At 37.6% G+C, this 17,687-nt stretch overlaps 1 protein-coding gene across 8 annotated transcripts in view; it reads right to left on the bottom strand.

Annotated features, from left to right (window-relative positions):
• Positions 1–17,687, bottom strand: part of TPK1 (thiamin pyrophosphokinase 1) — a 303,903-nt gene that overhangs the window by 149,080 nt on the left and 137,136 nt on the right. For all 8 annotated transcript variants that reach the window (XR_010362112.1, XR_010362120.1, XR_010362108.1 and 5 more), the window contains exon 4: positions 8,441–8,513. Coding sequence is in view for 3 of the 8 variants with exons in the window: in XM_064419485.1 (XP_064275555.1) it covers positions 8,441–8,513 (73 nt within the window). In the remaining 5 variants the exon portion in view is untranslated. The remainder of the gene's footprint in view (positions 1–8,440; positions 8,514–17,687) is intronic.

Raw genomic sequence — 17,687 nt, 5'->3', positions numbered from 1 at the left:
TCATTCTTTGTCTCATTGTAAAGCTACAAAGTGCTTAACTCTACTCGGACACTACACATAATTTTCTTTTTTTTCCATTTGGTGGCTGGTAGAGCACTCATCTTTTGTGTGAACTCAAAAAGAACCAATCCAACCTTATTCCAGCTGGACTGTCATCCTTGAGGTTTTGTAATTGTATTTCTGTATGTGAAGTACAAGTATCACTTGGGCAACTTTTTGGAAATTTAAGACATGCCATCCCTCAGTCATGTGTCCCAATTTGTTGCCTTTTTAAGTTCATAGTTGTATCAAAGATGAAGAAGCAAAGGCAATGGTGGCCTTGGTGAATCTGGCTATGGAGTCTGGATGTGAAGGAGAATGATCCAGAGTAGCCTACACACTCCTTTTAAAGCAAGGGAATGCACTCTCCACCACACTTACTACAGACCCCTCAAAGCATGTCAGAAGCATTCCTCCTCCTCTTCCTCCTCTTTCAGCCCACCCACAAACCTTCCTACTTCAAAATGAGCAACAGATTGCATCTTTTCACTCTGCTTCTCAAATGAGAGCTGACTGCTCTTTGACAAGATGCACAATAGAATAATTTGTACAGGCTGACAAATTGCTTCTAAAAATACTTAAAAATGTCGACATCAGGTTTTTAGGTTTTTCTTGGTCAATGATCATGTTTGAGTACCTGTTTCTGCCCAGATTGTGCTTTGGCTAGCTTGTGAGCTGCCACACAACAGAATCAAGGTCATAAATCCCGCAGGACATTTGGGCTGAACTTGAGCTTACAGGAACATTTGATGAGCTATGAGGTTAGCTATGAGGTTGTGGGTTCTGCAGGCGTTGCTGGAGTCTGTTCTAATTAGGAGTCCATAGGCAAGGGCACTGAGACCTGTGCTCTAAGAACAATTTTCTCTTAAATTCTCTCCAAAAAAAAAAAAAAAAAAAGGATGTATAAATTCCATTTACATCTAAAATGACCTATAATCTGAGTCTTCAGCCTCTAGTACCATATCAAAGTTGTCTCTTTTGTGTGAAGAGGCTTAATCACAAAATAACTGCTCAATTTCCTTCTCCAGATTAAGCTGTCATTGTTTAAAATACCTTTTTTATTCCTTGCATTGTAAATGAAGTTCATTCAATGCATTTCTATTTTTTTAACTTTTCTGTTATTTTCTCCATCACAGGCTGACAGATCAGAGTAATGACTTCCTTCAGAGATTAACACCAGATTAAATTTTTTAAAACTCTTGAAAGTAACTCAAATGTCTAATGCAATATAGATTCTACCCTTTCCCCTCCTCGGGCCATAACCAATGGAAGGGAGAAATAAATCTTATACTGCAACATAATATGAAACTGAAATTGGATGCAAGACTAAAATACCACCACCATCATTTTTGTTATATGGTGCACTGTTTTCTTCCATATTCTACTGTCAAGCAGCTGAGCTTCAGCTAAAGCACTTGCAAGAAGAAAGCAAGCAACTTATAATGAGGAAATAATTGTAATTTCAAACCTAAGGAAAAGAAAGACAAACCATCTCAAATATAAGTTTGATCTCTTAATTTTCTGTATACTGTCTCCAAAAGCTAAATTACAAGCTGCAAAATACTGCAAAGGAAAATAGAGTAATACTTTTTTTAAGGAATGAGAATTTGGCCAAATTAAATTTTCAAATATCCTGTGTAAATTAGGGACTGACTTGGGCTCTAATAAACATATATAGTAGCTCTCAATGACCTCAAAACTACAAGAATCTCACTGATATTACATCTTACAACAGAAGTAGGACTTAGCTGTTTCTTCAGGTTCAAAAGGAGTGATGTGCAACTCAGATAGAAAGAACACACATTACTTAGAAAGATGCAGGCCTGCATAATTGAATTTGTTTTGACTTCCCCACCCACTCCTCCCAAATCTCATCCACATTAAAAAAATACAGTTTTTTGTAAGCGGCTACCTTAGAGAAAGCATAAAGAGTGATCCAGTACATGGACAGATAATTTTTGGAGATTGTTTTTTAAAGGCATATAAAGAATAACTCAATTCAAGCTCCTGAAATCCTTTTCTTTAAGAAAAATTCTTTTCAACAGGACTTATCAGACATTTTTCATATATTAACTCAGCAGGACATAAAACATCTGTACAGGCTGTACTTAATTTTAAACTGTAAATTTGATGGCATATGCCATATTTCACTGGCTTAGTTGTGCACACACCCCTACATACCTATGGGAATGTGAGTCATTAGGGACAATCATTCCAATACAAGCAGAACTGCACTGAAAACGTGGTTGATGCATATTTATCCACTCTTTATCACACTACAAGAATTCAAATACTCAAATATAACTATCAAAAAATAAAGCTCAAAGCCAAAAAAACAACCCAAAGACAGATTTTTTTAACTGCAAACAAACTAGGGAACACATAGCCAAGGATTTGTTCGTTTGTTTGCTTCAGTTAATTTTGTTTTGTTTTTTGAGGATTTTTTGTGGGTTTTTTGGTGAATACTTGCATTCTCATCAATGTAGTGTGAAGAAAAGGGAGTAGACTAATTTTGGTGAAAATCAAATCAATCTATGAAGATATTAAACACAAAGACGTAGGAAATCTTTAAGCAATACATTAGAGCATGATGAAAAACGGTATTACAGAAACCCCACTGTGCATACTTTTGCTTTCAACAGTATTCTGTTCTGGCCCAGTTGAATGAACCTTTGATCTGACCTAGTGTGACTGTCTGTCATGTTCACCTTTACAAAAGTGCCACCAAGCACAGAATCTCTTAAAAATTTATGACATATCTGGAACACTGAGATATTGTTACTTTCATTTAGCATGAATAAGAAATCCACATAACCAGATTCACCTAGACAAGTCACTTGAAAACACAATCTTGACAAGACCTCTGACGTACTATTCAAGAATGGAACCATTTGTGAAAGCTCCTGTTGAATAATCACATGACTCAGGTATCGGAAAGCTTCCAGTCTAAAATCCTAAATTGCATATACAGTAATACAAAGTTTGAACTATTAATTGCAGGACCAAATCAGATTTATAAATAATTTTGATTTGATGAACCTCTATCTATATTAAGACACTAAGACTCATTTTTCAATAAGTGTACATCAATACAAAAAAACTACAGCTTGGATCCAAGTCCAGGTGGCACCAGGCACCCTCAACATATCAGAAGCAGAGATGAGGTAGTCACAGCATTTTTTATACTTGCCAAAGATGTTGTCAGCAGAACATATTAACCAAGGGATTGCTTGGAAGCTTAAGCAGTGAATGTCAAGCAGAAGTAGGCAGCCCAACAGCAAGAGTGAATTGTTTCAGATCCACTTGCACAAATTTTAGAGTTCCTTCTGAAACATTGAAACAACCAGGCCCTAAAATGAACCATGTTTTTCTTAGATAACTGTTCAGTCTAACAAGAATGCTGTAAATGAGTCAAGCATTTTAATATCTGAAGTCTTATCCTGTATTAAAAATTAGTGCTAGGAAAAAAAGTAACATTTGGGGATAAAATAAAAAAATAAAAAAAAGATAAATTAAAAAAGGCACATAAAAACTGAATGTTTTTCTTTGTTTTAAATTATAGTAATATAACTCAAGCAAATAAATTAACATTGTGATATCATAAAATTATTAAAATGTTTGGCCTTGGAAAGCAAGCAGGAAACATGGCCTAAAACGTGCAGTTTATCCAGAAAGTGTAGAAGTTAGAGAGACATAAAAGCACTACATCAGTGTTACCAATACATTTTGTAAATCTAATTATAGGTGCATCATCACAGAACAAAAATACAATACCTACACCCTACCTATTAAACCTTTTTACAGCCCTGATAACCATTAGCCTTGGAAATGAAAATAGGAAAGAGAAAGTGCTACAGGTGCAGAACTGCCTGCAAGAATAAGCAGCTCTACAGGACTTAAAAAGAAAAAAAGAACAGGAAAAGAAATGGATTTATAAATAAATTCACAGCATTTAATTACAGATCTGAAGTAGAGCCTACTAAGTGTGCAGCAGCCTTTCAAGGCACATGAAGTTTGCTTGGTGGAAAAGCCAAACTGGATTTTTAATAAATAGCATAGCCTGGATTTCAAAGAACATTGGATTCAACCTTCTGCTTCTAGGCGTAAGTACAGATTTGGTGTAATTTTAGATAATGTCTTTGGACTTAAGACTTCAGAAACAGAACCTTGTTTGAGGCATAACAATACAAATGGCTGCTTTAACTTCAAAGCAATGTTTAAAAGGTTTCAATAATAGAAACATTCAGCTAAAGCAAGAAAAGGATAAAACTCCAATGACAGAAATATCACCACAAATCCTCCCTGCTTTGTGCAGTGTCATTTCCAATGCACTTCAGACTGTACAGAGAAAGAATGCCAGTGCATCTATTATGGGATCACATGAACATGCATATTTATCATGAAAGTACAAAATCTCTTCTGAATTTCTATTTTAACAATGACAGAAAATACACAGAATAAAGAGTACTAAATTGCTATTCTTTATCCTTCATTTATAGTGCAATATGATTTTAGAAAGAAATTTTAAATATGACATTTCATTTTCAGTTGTGGTGCAGTTTTATCCAGTTTTAACATTATTTAACTCTAAGAAATGGGGGAAATAATCTCTAATATTTCAATAAGTTTTAACAGAAGACTACAAGTACATCCTTGACAAGCCAATCAGGCAAAACCAAGACCACAGAAAATAAAATGTAAAGCTGAATAACCTCTGACACATGCTTACTTATTCTTTCCCAAAAGGAAAGCCTAGCTCCTCAGTTACACATCCCACTCACATGTCTGTTACAGTTATTTTCCAAAGCAGAACTTATGCCTTTACGTCTCTTCACTATGGCATATGACACCTAATAGAGATAAAATGGATTTATTTGCTTCATGCCTATGAACTTTGTTTAAATAAGATTCCCCAATACAATAGTGATTGTCCTCCTAAAGGGAAAATGGAAACACTTGTTTTGTAATCCCTACTCAAATAAAAACACCAGAACAACTGGCTTAAATGCAGCCCATACAGTAAAACCCCTTGGCTTTGGGAATCTGTATGCCATGTCTTCCTGTAGTGACAAAGATCTCCCTGCTTTCATCACTTAAATGAGGTAGAAAACCTTCCAAGTCCAGGAGCAATGGCCTGGCACGAATCTGCTGTGATGAAGAGTCAGGCTGTTACTGTGCCATGATGATGACACAACTGCTATAGACAATGCTTTCCAAAGCAATTAGTTTCCTGCACTGAGTTTAATACATCCCACTACTTACCCAGCACTACACTGGGCTATCTTTAACACAAACCCTTGCACATGATTATGTTTTATAGCTCAGTAATTAACATCCATAAGCTTTACTATGAAGTAACTCTTAAGCAGTGGCAGGATATCTTCAGATAGGTAGAAAATGCCACAATGCATTAATTTCTGCCATTATAGGTAGCCTTTATAAAATGATTTAAAAAATGATAAAAGAGAATATTTGAAACAATACAGTAATATTATGTAATGATAGTGGCTTACCTTGGTCTCTGGGTGTAATGTGCACATGAGTAAGGAAGGATAGTATGGGAAGCAACCCTAATTGACAACATGATGCTTCCCTAAAATCAATGGTGCTACACTGATCTACTCACCTGAAGTTCTCCCACAGCCTGTTTTAAGCAGTGCTAGTATTTTTGGGTCATGAACACATCCAGCATTCTCAAAAGACAGGGACTTTGGAAATTGTCTGGACTACAGAGGGTGCTTTAACGAATAAGATGCTTTATAAGAGAAGAAATATACACCTCTCTCCAGTTCCTGTGTTTTATTACATTTGTTGCTCAAGATCTCCTTAGACACTCACCCATACTTACCATTCTAGTTTTCTGACTATGGGAAGTTAATTTAAAAATGCAAAAAATTATTTTTTCTACTATGTACAGCAAACTTAAAATTCTAAAGTCTATCTGCATTTTCGTCAGTCTTGTATGAAGACCCCAGGCAAGAATTCTTAGTCTAGATGATGCTGTTCATTACACCTTCAAATCCTGATTCATTACTTCTTCCTTTGCAGCCTATCAGCTCAATCCTTACACAGATGCATTAACTCTGTATGAAGCAGAAAGATTCACTTTGTGTTCATAGAGAAGATGTAAACTGCGCAACACCAGTAAGATGCAACTTAGCTGACAAAAAGGATGCTATGGTCAGAAAAGTAACCCCTCTGAAAAAGGGTCATTAATACCTACTGTATTCTTCCACCTCCTGCCTCTTCGATCTCCCCTCTCTCTGTTGAATGATCCTTAACTTGAATTCTTTGCTAGGACTTAGCTACCTACCAGCATGCTGTTCCATATAAGCATTAATTGCATAATCATAGAATGATTCAGGTTGGAAGAAACTCTGAAGAACATCCAAGTTCCATGGGCAGGGACACCTTCCACTAGACCAGGTTGCTCAGAGTCCCACCAACCTGGCCTTGAACCCTGCCAAGGGTAGGGTAATCACAGCTTTTCTTGACAACCTCTTCCAGTGTCTCACCACCCTCATCATATTCCTAATATCTAAACTAAACCTACTATCAATTCGAAGCCATTCCCACTGGTCCTGTCACTATATACTCTTGTAAAAAGTCTCCATCTTTCTTTTATGCTCCCTTCAGGTACTGAAAGGTTGCAATTAGGTCACTCTGAAGCCTTCTATTTTCCAGGCTGAACCATCCCAATTCTCTCAGTGTTTCCTCATCTCCTGATCCCTTCACCCCACTAATCATCTCGGTGTCCTCCTCTGGACTCACTCCAAGAGGTCCATGTCCTTCCTGTGCTGGGGACCCCAGCTCTGGATGCAGCACTGCAGGTGGGGTCTCACAGAGAGGAGCAGAGGGGCAGAATCCCCTCCCTCACCCTTCTGGCCACGCTGCTTTGGAGGCAGCCCAGGACACCTTTGTCTCTCTGGGCTGTCAGTGCACATGGCTGGGTCATGTCCAGACTCTCATCCAGCAGTACCCTCTGGTCCTTCTCCCCAAGGCTGCTCTTGATCTGTGCATCCCCCAGCCTGTGTTGGTGTTGGGGCTTGCCCACGCCCATGCCAAACAGAGCAGATAATTTTGCAGTTTCTCCTTTTACAGACTCACAGAATCACAGAAGAAGTTGAGTTGGAAGGGACCCACAAAGATCAGTGAATCCAACTCCCAGTCCTGCATAGCATCATCCCTAAGAGTCACACCATGTGCCCAAGACTGCTGTCCAAATACTTCTTGGATTCATTTATTCACATATCATGAATTTTCAGTCTGTAGTGAACAATATTAACCCAAAGCTTTTTATCCTATTTTCACTTCCCGAGCTGTAATTTAGATTCCTGAGCATTTTTCTTGAGGTTCTCCTAGAGATGAACAGCCACCACACACTTCTCCATCCTAAAAAATGGGGTAGAATATGGAAATAAAACCCCACAGGGCCCAGAGAGAGAATATAACCCTGCTCTACACACTCCTCCAGCCCTCCCCTCACAGTTTGAAACCTTTTTTTCTAACCATTTGATCCCAAGTCCATCAGGAAAGATTTTAGGCAAATTTCATTCCTATACATGAATCAGCAGCAGACTAAGTCAACTACTTCAGAAGGGTCAAACACTCCTCTTGCAAGTGCAGCCTGCTGCAAAGGTAAGCTTGCCTGTCAAGGCAATCTCTGAATTTGCAGAAGCCTGCTGTCCAAGATGCTAGGGTGAAGAACTGTGCTTATCACAAAAGCCTAAACAAGTAGGCAGGTGAAGTGTTAAATACCAAAGAGTCAGGTAAAGGCAGAACTTTGAGCCCTAAGACCTAAGAAAAGTGAGTTTACAATTATGCTGCTCACTGGAAATAAATTAACACAAGCAGGAATTTATCCAATAACTCATCAATGAGGTCACTCCACCAGTGTAGCAGAAGTAGTTGACTGTAATTCAATGCTTCAGTGGGTGAGGAAAGAGACAGATTTCTCCATCTGCAGCTTTCCTCTAAAAAGGTAAAGTCATATCCTACAAATAGCATACAGAGAAATTCTCTCTAGAAAGTATGTGGATACCCACCAGGTGGGAATGATGGTAAGTTAATGTTTATTTCTCTGTATCTCACCATACAAAAGAAGTCACAGATTTTTCAGGAAGTTTTATCCTAGTTTCTAGATGCTGTAATCTCTACCACCATATGATCTATTTCATCACCTGATACTATGAAAACTCACACAGGATTCTGGCAGTACTGCACTTCCTGTGTTTATTTTAGTACAGTACCACAAAGCACAACTCCTGAGCTTCTCAGGTGTTTACAACTGAAGCCTCAAAGGAAGCAATGAAGCCAGAATCACTTCATGACCAACTGAAGCACTAATGGCTTGGATTTTACAATGCTCTATCACAGAAAAACTCAAAGGGATTTAATTTACCTTGACCTTGTAGTACTCCTTGACTTCAGGCTGAATGGAATCAAAATCACCACTGATGTAATCAGGCAAGAAGCTGAAAGAAAAGCAATGAGCAGTGAAATGAAAAATTAATCCATCTTACTATATTTATTTTCTCAAGAGTACTTTGAGGTACAAGCATTAATCTTCTTAAAGGAATATGAGTTCTTTAGAAGCATGTTAAAACAAGTTGATGTGAGGTGATACAAAAAAAGGTAACAAACAAAATGTAAAACTGGGAAATCTGTTGTCCCTTTGCTGAGGGAGATGCACATTGCTTAGATGCTTATATATCTCTCCAGTATTTGTCTGGTCCTAGAAAGACAACTTTCAAATATCCTTCAAATGTATCATTCAGTCAGCAAAGTGTTTGAAATAGCATATCTGAGTGCTGTATATCAAGCCTCAGAGGATATCATTTGTCAGAAGATGATGATGCTTCTTGGACATCTGGTATGCCATAAATGTTTCAAGGATTTGTATTTTAGTTGTTAGTGATGTCATCTTGTTTCTACTCTTCTCTGTTATTAACAATATTCCCAAAATATGGAAGCCAAATGCCCAGTGATTTTTAACTCACATGGACTTAATTTCAGCTCCTAAATGTCATCTGTACAGTAATATTGCTGCAAAGCACATAGAAATAATTTTGTGATATTTATCTTATCTTGCCACATATAGCTTTTTATTTGCAGAATTCTTAAAAATATTTATTATATACATTTGTGTCAAATTCCTAAGGAAACTTCCCCTGTGCTATAGCAAGAACATTGTAAGAATATCTTTTGAATGAATATCAATGCCCCCCAAAACACTCAACACAGCTTTCCATTTTGCACAATTTCTTGAGTTTTAAGAAGCAGCTGATAGGTGAGAGAGTGTTTCCACTGTTTCAATAGATAAAGCTGCACTGAGTTTTGAAAGTAAAGCTGTGACTTTAGTTAACTCCATCCATGGCTACCATACTTTACAAGGGGGATGACAGTTCATCAGCAAATTAGTTTCCAGCTTAAATTGTATTACAGGGAATTGAGCAGAGTATATTGGGACATATTTTTTGTGCCACATGATTTCAGAAGAATGCTGCAGGGTCTAGAAACTCCTCTTATCAGTAAAACTTATAAAAATCTCATGTTCTGTGTCTGTGCAGAGATTTCAAAAGAGACACTTGGTCACTGGCAACCATTTTCTTTGAAAACTGAAAGCTGCGCCAATAGAAGCTGGTAAGTACAAGTGCTGTGAGTTATGTGCAAGTCATGTGCAACTATGGCATTTCAAATTCCCTGCTCTCCACCATTACTAAGGTTGTTATAAAACTATATGTTCTAAAAATAATCCCTCCAGAAGTGATGGTCCCACACACTGCAGTGAGAAGGGCAGTCCCTGCTGCACCAGGTTTGACTGAGGACACAGGAATCAAGTAGGAGAAACACAAATGCTTCAGTGTTCTGTTTCATATGCTTCCATCAGTATGGTTCAAAACTAAACAGAAAATTAGGTTTGCTCCTTCACTGTAAAGACTGACTTTTCCAAAGTACAAAAAATACCACATTTTCAAAAGTTAAAATTTAAATAGTTGGTTTTCACCTTTCCATGAGCTCCCTAATGAAATATTTACTGAATACAACAAGCCTAAAAACTTGCAGGTATTCTCTTTCAATTTGTTATTTTATAATTATTTTTTCCTGATTGAAACAGACCCACAAAATGTAATCTCACTCTAGGCATTTCAGTGGAGGCCCTGAATGCAAGCCCTGGAGGTGTTCCAGGAGGCTGGGCAGGAAGAATAGCAGCCAGTTGTGATGGAATGCTAGCTTGGTATGACATAAGACATCCACTGTGATGAAAAAGCTGGTTATCTTACTATAATGCCATATATAAATCCAAAAGTGGTTTTCTTTTTTTTTTTTTTTCCCTCTCTACAGCAGCTACAAATCGCAGTGCTTTTAAGTAATCAACTATTTCTCCTGAATGCTTCAAGAGATATAACTGGGAGAAGAATTAGCCAAAAAAAAAAAAAAAGTGTCTTTTAAGAATCAAGTGCTCATTCAAAGCTTTTGTTCTCAACCAAAGTGCAACAATTTCCAATAAAAAACGAGTTTGAATTTTTTCAAGCAGAAGGAACAGGCATTTCAGTGGCATCTTCCATGGGCTGTGCTGGTGCTCCTGGCTGTGCTTCCTGAACATGTCTCCTCTGCCAGGAAGCTCTATGTCCATTATCAACATATCCTCTCTAAATCACTCACTTGGAGCAACCACAAAACCAGAATTGAATAAAGGGAATAAGGAATTGTGACTGGAAACTTCAAAATTTCAAGATGTCTAAGTCTTCCATTAATGATCATGAAAAGAAGAATGCCTTCTTCTTTTCTCCTTCCCTTTTAGAAACACCAGGAGCAAAGAAAGCCCAGAAAGCCAGGCCTGATGAATTAAAAAAATTAGTAAATCTCAACTCCACTGTCTGCTTTCACAGACATGAAAAAATATGTCTGCTTTATCTTCAGAGGGAGGATGGCTGCTCTTTGTAGCTCACTGACTATGCAAACCAGCAAAAGTGTGGAAGAGGTTTTACAGCGACTTCCGTGAGCCAGAGACGTTTGATAAGAAGATTCATGTTTACCCCTGAAAGAACTCTCTACCAAAGTCGTTGACAAAGAAACCAAGAAAGAAAGAAGGATAAATAAGAGAAACCTGCAACTGCCTATTCCAATAAGCACTTTGTTTCTCTCTCGTGACCAATTACTAAAGTGCAAACTTATGAGTTTTGTAAGAATGTATAAAAAGCATTCATGCTGTAATAAAAACAGGTTTAAAGCCTTCTGAAAATGGAGTGTGTTGCTTTGTATTGTCTCTGTCTCAACTACAACACAAAAGTAAGTCAGCATTCAGTATAGAGTCAAAGGCTGCATTTGACATAGTCCTTTTTGAGTTCTGTGGAACAAATGGCTTGATCCAGGTGAGCAGACTTGAGTCTCTTTCCAACTAACACAAGTGAACAAAGCTCATTGTGTGAGGAATTCTTCTTGACTGACTAACCTCAGAGATTAGCACTGATATAGAAATAGGGGAAGTAGTTGAGAGAGAGTTATATGGAAAAAAACTTCATACTAAAGTAACTCAAGAATATTTTGTTTCACTGGTTTGCTTTCGTATAGTTTTGTACTTACTCCTAAGTACAGATTGGTGCAGGAGAACAGGCTTGGGAGAATCACACATCAAGCTTACTTCTATTTCAGTGGAAGAAATGATGTCAGGAGAAAAGTAACAAGAAAAGCCTCTCCATAAAAGGTAAAACAGCTGCCCTTATTTAAAGTACAGATTAGAACCACGTATTATATTAGTCTAACCCATGTTTTCCTGCCCTCTGAACTAAAATTAATGAATAATTCTTATTCTGATGCATAACTGCATTGAAGATGACATATTTCAGTAACATATCTGACGCATATCCTTTAGTGAAGGAGTTTAGCTTTTTGCCCATTACGGCAAAATATGTATTTAATTCCTAGTGCAATTTAAAATTTTAATTTTTAAATAGCCCTGATGATGCAGTCTACTGCATTTCAGAACCACATTTTATCAGTCTCATTAGCTATTAATTATCACTATGCATATAAGGTCATGACCAGCTCAGCTGGCTTGATTCTCTGCTACTTTATATTGACATTTATCAGGAGTGAGCCAAATCCTTAATCCTAATGGGACTGAAAGTACAAAATTCATGTGAGATCAGCCTAGTCTATGAAGTCTTTTCTAGAGCTGTCAAGAAGCATAACACCAGGCACTCGGCAACAAAAAAAAATCTTCAGGGGTTTGGGCCAACTGGAGTTTTTCTCACTCTTTTCAATGTCTCTTGGTTTTTCTGTGTGTTGAAGGATTTATTTTGTTTGGATTTCGGTGTGTGCTTTCTGTTTTCTTTGGACTTGCCCTTTTTTTTTTTTTTCCTCCTACTGCATCCATCTCAGTCTGGAGTCATGAGGGCCAGAATTACTTTCAGATAAGAATCCAAAGGCACTTCCATACCAGACTGCTTATCTTTTATCTAACTTCTTTTACATAAACCCCCCATAGTTTCCACATGAAACCTTTAAAAGTTTAGCTAGCTAAGGAAGGAAAAACAACACTATTTCTCAGCAGTTTGGGATGGATGCCAGCTAGATGATTTATACAAATTGGATAAAGGCTGAATGTTGACCAAACAGTTTTATGAACTCCCAGGACCCTGGGCTGGAACACAGGGGAAAAAAGAGATTCCAGCAAGTTTGACATAGTTTCCATTTACCCCAATAAATTTTTACTTACCAGTACCATGAAGTGGCAATTGATTCTTTCCATTGATTCTTTTCATTTACCCCAATAAATTTTTAGTTACCAGTACTATGAAGTGGCAATTGATTCTTATCATAGATAGATTACAAAATGAATAAAAGCTATTATACTCTGAGGCTCTGCAAACAAGTAGTTTTCCTTCAAGTAGTACATCTAATAGACACAGCAATATTGTTTTTAAATATTCAGCTCTAATGAACATGAACATTTAAGATATTTAACACTAGTGCTAAATTTAAAACATCAGAATATTTGCTTCTTTATTCACTCACTTTAAGAATTCAGTGTAAAGTGTTAAATATGCGTTTTCACACAGTTATGAAAAAGAAAAAGAAAACCCACAAAAACCCACACAAAACCATCATGCTGTAGCAGTTTACGCTAAAAAAAAACCATACTGCCTTTTTAAATAAAATGCTTGGGCATAACTGCTCAGCTCTATCATTAATTCAAAGTTACAGTTTCCTAGTACTATTGACTTTGCTTGTGATGCAGCTCCTTTAGCACATAATTGCATGCTATTAACCTTTTTTAAACAAATGTTAACATCAGAGACATGAGCATTTAAAGGCAGTATCTGCACACCCTTTGATTCCTTCAGCTACAGCACAGAAAATAATCCCATGCAGACAAAACATGAGTCCCCCAGCTGTATCATCTGAGGGCACAGAGTGGGTTCCCTATATTTTTGTTTCACTACTAAAAATGAATTTGAAAATGGGTGTATTTTATCCTGACTAATAGGCACACACAAGCTGCATCCCTGTGGAATAAAAATCAGTGAGGATAAAATGCTGCAGACTGAACGTGAAGCAAAGTCAGCTCTGACTTTTGTAAGCATCTAGTACTTGGGAATACAGAAGATAAAACTCTCTAGCGGTACTTCAGGATAAGCATTAAAATCACAGTTTACAAAAAAATCCAAGAAACCCAATGAACAAAAGTTAATGCTCTCAACTCTATATTTGCTAACTGTTAAGGTGCACTTTCAGCTTGCCCTCCTGACATCTTGACAGAAAGAGTAAGTGAGAGCTGTTCTCATTAGAAAAGTGTTAAGTCTGTTTAAATCTGTCAAAAGTATACTGTTATCTGCTGTGAAGATCAAAGTGCCTTTTTAACTCTCAGAGACATGTACAGCACGAGCAGGTGACTTTTATATATTGTCTCAGAGCAGCATATTTGGATGCTCCAAGTAGCTGCACAGAGGTGAATTTCTGGGTAAAGGAGAAATGTCAGATAATGAGATATATTCAGAGTTAATGTCTATTCAACCTATAAATACTTCTATGCATTACCTGCAAGGTTACCACAAGAAAGGGTCACACCTGCAGCTCAGAAGCCCAACACTAAAATACCAATACAATTAATGAATTCAAACTGACCATAGAAAAGAATTTTGGTTTGATGTATCTTGAACAGACGACACAAATGATTCCATAACTTATTATTACCACGAGGCTTTAAAAAACAGCTAAACCCCAGTCATTAGGTTGTCCACTCTCTACTTCCTGAACAAGACTCTCTTGAAGACAGTAAGCTTACTTTTTCTGACTCCATGGTTCCCACCACTGCTGTTTCGACCCCCCCAAATCTCCCTTATCACTATACAATGTTTATAGTAGGGTGGTACTGACAGTGATGTGCTAGTTCTGTATGAATTGAGAGAATAACAACATCAACAAAAAACCCAAACTATTTCCCATGCTTTCTTCAAAGGCCTTAATAAACCCTAATGTTCATTATGCAATTGCTTACACAAAACAATTCTCAAACAGCACACCACAGCAAATCCAGATGGGATTTAATAAGACTTAAGAAAAAAGAAAAAAAAAGAAAAAAAGGAGGAGTACAACACCGGCACTGTAAACATCAATTTAACAAAGAAAGCAAGTATATGCATACATCAAGCTATAAACAGATAACCCAAACCCTTTGCACAGGCTGTTAGCATATCTGCATAATGCAGTCAGATAGTTATGTGGTTAAAAGTACTTGGAATATTAGGCAATCTTGAAAAGCAGCCTCTTTTTTCCTTACTTTTTAAAGAGCTTAGTGTTAAGGAGCATATAACTATTATTTCATTTGCAAACCTTACGATTTAAAGATAAAAGTGTGTAAAGATATGAAGGCAACAATGCATGCATTTATGCTTGTCTGGTATGCAGTGTCACCTTGTAAATAATAAAAAAGTATCTAAAATAAACTAAAGAACATATTACCTTCATCTCAAACTGCTATGCAAAGCACACATAGCGGGGCATCTTCCAGAGGGGAGAGCCAACTTTCTCCCATTATCATTACAAATCCAAAGAAGCTTACACCCTGCCTCAAAACATTGTCCCTCAGTGACAAAGATGAGAGTTAATGATAGCTACAACTGTTGCATTTTTCTTTTTAATAGTCAATATTTGGAGTTTTTCTCCAGTTGCAATTGAGACAATATGAAAATAAGTCATACTATGAGATTTAGGAATTACTCACTTGTTTGCCATGGTGCTGAACATCCTCCTGTGTTCAGGTAAGTACATGTACTTAATGAAAAACTCAGTATGCTCAGAACAAGTAACTCCCAGGGACTGCTGCTAAGTATCTGTGGTTTTGTTTATATTACTCATAGACTGAAGTATTTCCTAAAATAAAGGATAGCTGATGGCAATACATGATCTTAGAGCAAATTAAAGCTGAAGCTATTCAGCACAACTCAGCATTTCACAGGCTCAAGCACCATGCCTTGCTGTTGGATCCTTGGCAAAAGGAATTTAAAAAAGGGAGCTAAGCTGTGAGTTTTCATCCTTGCGTAGGACAGCATGGCTGAGGGATGCACATTAACGCAGGGGCAAAAAACACTCCAGTGCCTCAGCACGAGTCACCCGCAAGCACATGATTTTGAATGCAAGCAGAGCGTAAATACTTATCTGGAAGTGCCAGACTCCAGTCTTCTAGGACTCAAAGCCAGAGGAAAGGGGGGAGAAGATAAGCACTGCAGCCTCTGACAGGTGAGGGTATCTGACTCACTGAGAAGATAGAGGCTGACAAGACCCTCAAAACAGTTTTCCCTCTTCATATCAAAGCAACAGATGGCAGAATTTGCTCAAAAAATTGAGAAAAAGCATCCATTACATTAAAGAAATATTAATTATTTATTAACATTTTATACTGTGCATGAAGAAACAAAAGGATGTGCCCTAAAATGTGGTAAACTTAGAGCAGTCACAAAGTACACAAACAGATTTAGAAACTAAAGATGGTACTCAAAAAGATGGCACTAGAAGCCACAGCAGGCTCAGGGCTTCATGGAGTGCCACCCAAGTTAGATGTTGCTGCTACAAGGCAACAGACTTTTCCATGACAAGATAAACAATTCCTCTTCTTTCCCAGAAATGCTAGAAAAACGCTTATTATAATTTTCTACCTAATCAGAGAGTTACTAACAACATCTACAGTGCAGCTTGAAAACTAAACTATACAATGTCAAAAGTCAGTTTGAATGACTAGAATTTAAACTCTAGGTGTCTTTTCTGTGAACTTTCACACCACTAAGAACACTTAAAAGTCAAGCACAATCAAACAGTAAGAAGTTTCATGTGAAGGACATTCACTGGGATTTCCCTGCTTCTATGACTTTACTTACTCTCACCTGAGTACCTGAAGTACCTGCTCGGAGTTTAACAGCTGTTTACATACTTAGAAAACCAGGGAAGAACACCTTTGTAGGGGAGGTTGAGCTTGAAGAAGCCCTTTGCTTCTTCAGGGCTAGAAACTGAAGTAGCTTCCAGGAGAAATCCTCTAGAGCTCTTTCCACACAATGAGTCATGAGTACAATGAGAAGAGATTTATCCCCCTACTGAGCAACTTGTTTCAAGCAGACAAGAGGAAATCTGCAGATTTTCAAAAGTTATGTTTCTTCTGTTTGGGACCTGCATTTTCTTTTCTGATTTTCACGTGCACATTACTTTATAGATGGATACAGTGGCCACAAAAGAGACTCCTCTAGCTTTAGCTATAAGTAGGATGCCATGAAAAATGTATTGTCTTATAAAAATGTCTTTAAAGAACCCCTACTCATAGGAAAAGTCTTCAGGAGAAAACCAGAACATCTGATTACAACACAATTATTGAAAGGCAAAGTTGATTCTGTACAGTTACTGAACATGCCTTCTTTATCCTAGGCTCTGATTGCCTGTAGAGCAGCCACTGAGCAAACCATTTTTATTTTTGGTGAAGATGTGCTTGAGTACCTTAAACATATTACCATAATTCCTTCAAGTTTCAAGCCCTTACACTGATAAGGTTTATAATAATTTGCAGAGAAATAATGCACGGAGGATCCTGAAAACACACGGACTACACAGAGGAGCAAAATGTATCACTTCATGTTTTTAGGGGGTGTGAGCCCACGCGGCAAGGAATGGAGAAAAGACACAGAGCAGCAGGCAGCTGTTCGAAGTCTGGTGTCTCTGTATGACTGAAACTGGGTAAGTCACTGGGAGGCAGAAGTTTTAAACATTTTGCTGCTGACCTCTGCTGCAGCTTCTCCAGAGCTGACAGACAACCAGGATATTCCAGCAGAACATTAGCATTTCAAAAGGTACCTGCACCTCTTGCCTAGCACAGCACTGCAGCATTAATTAGAGAGACTGCAGAAGATAAATGCGCATACAAAATGAGAGCTGGGCTCTATTTGATGCTGAGTAACCTCTACCAAAAAGCACTCTCCCTTTCATCAGATAAACTCAAGGGAGAATTCTCCCCTTTCTCCACAATTTAGCTGTACAATGGATGACTGTATTTCATTTTCTGGAACTTATGGTTTAGACAACAAGGTATTGCAAAGTTTAATAAAAATTCTTTTAAGGTTTGTACTAACTGAAAAGATGAAAGATAGTCTTAGAGCTCTGAA

This window comes from Passer domesticus, chromosome 1 (assembly GCF_036417665.1).
Source record: "Passer domesticus isolate bPasDom1 chromosome 1, bPasDom1.hap1, whole genome shotgun sequence".
Taxonomy (NCBI): domain Eukaryota; kingdom Metazoa; phylum Chordata; class Aves; order Passeriformes; family Passeridae; genus Passer; species Passer domesticus.
The sequence above is the reverse complement of the archived record's forward strand: the minus strand, read 5'-3'. Positions and strand labels throughout refer to the sequence as shown.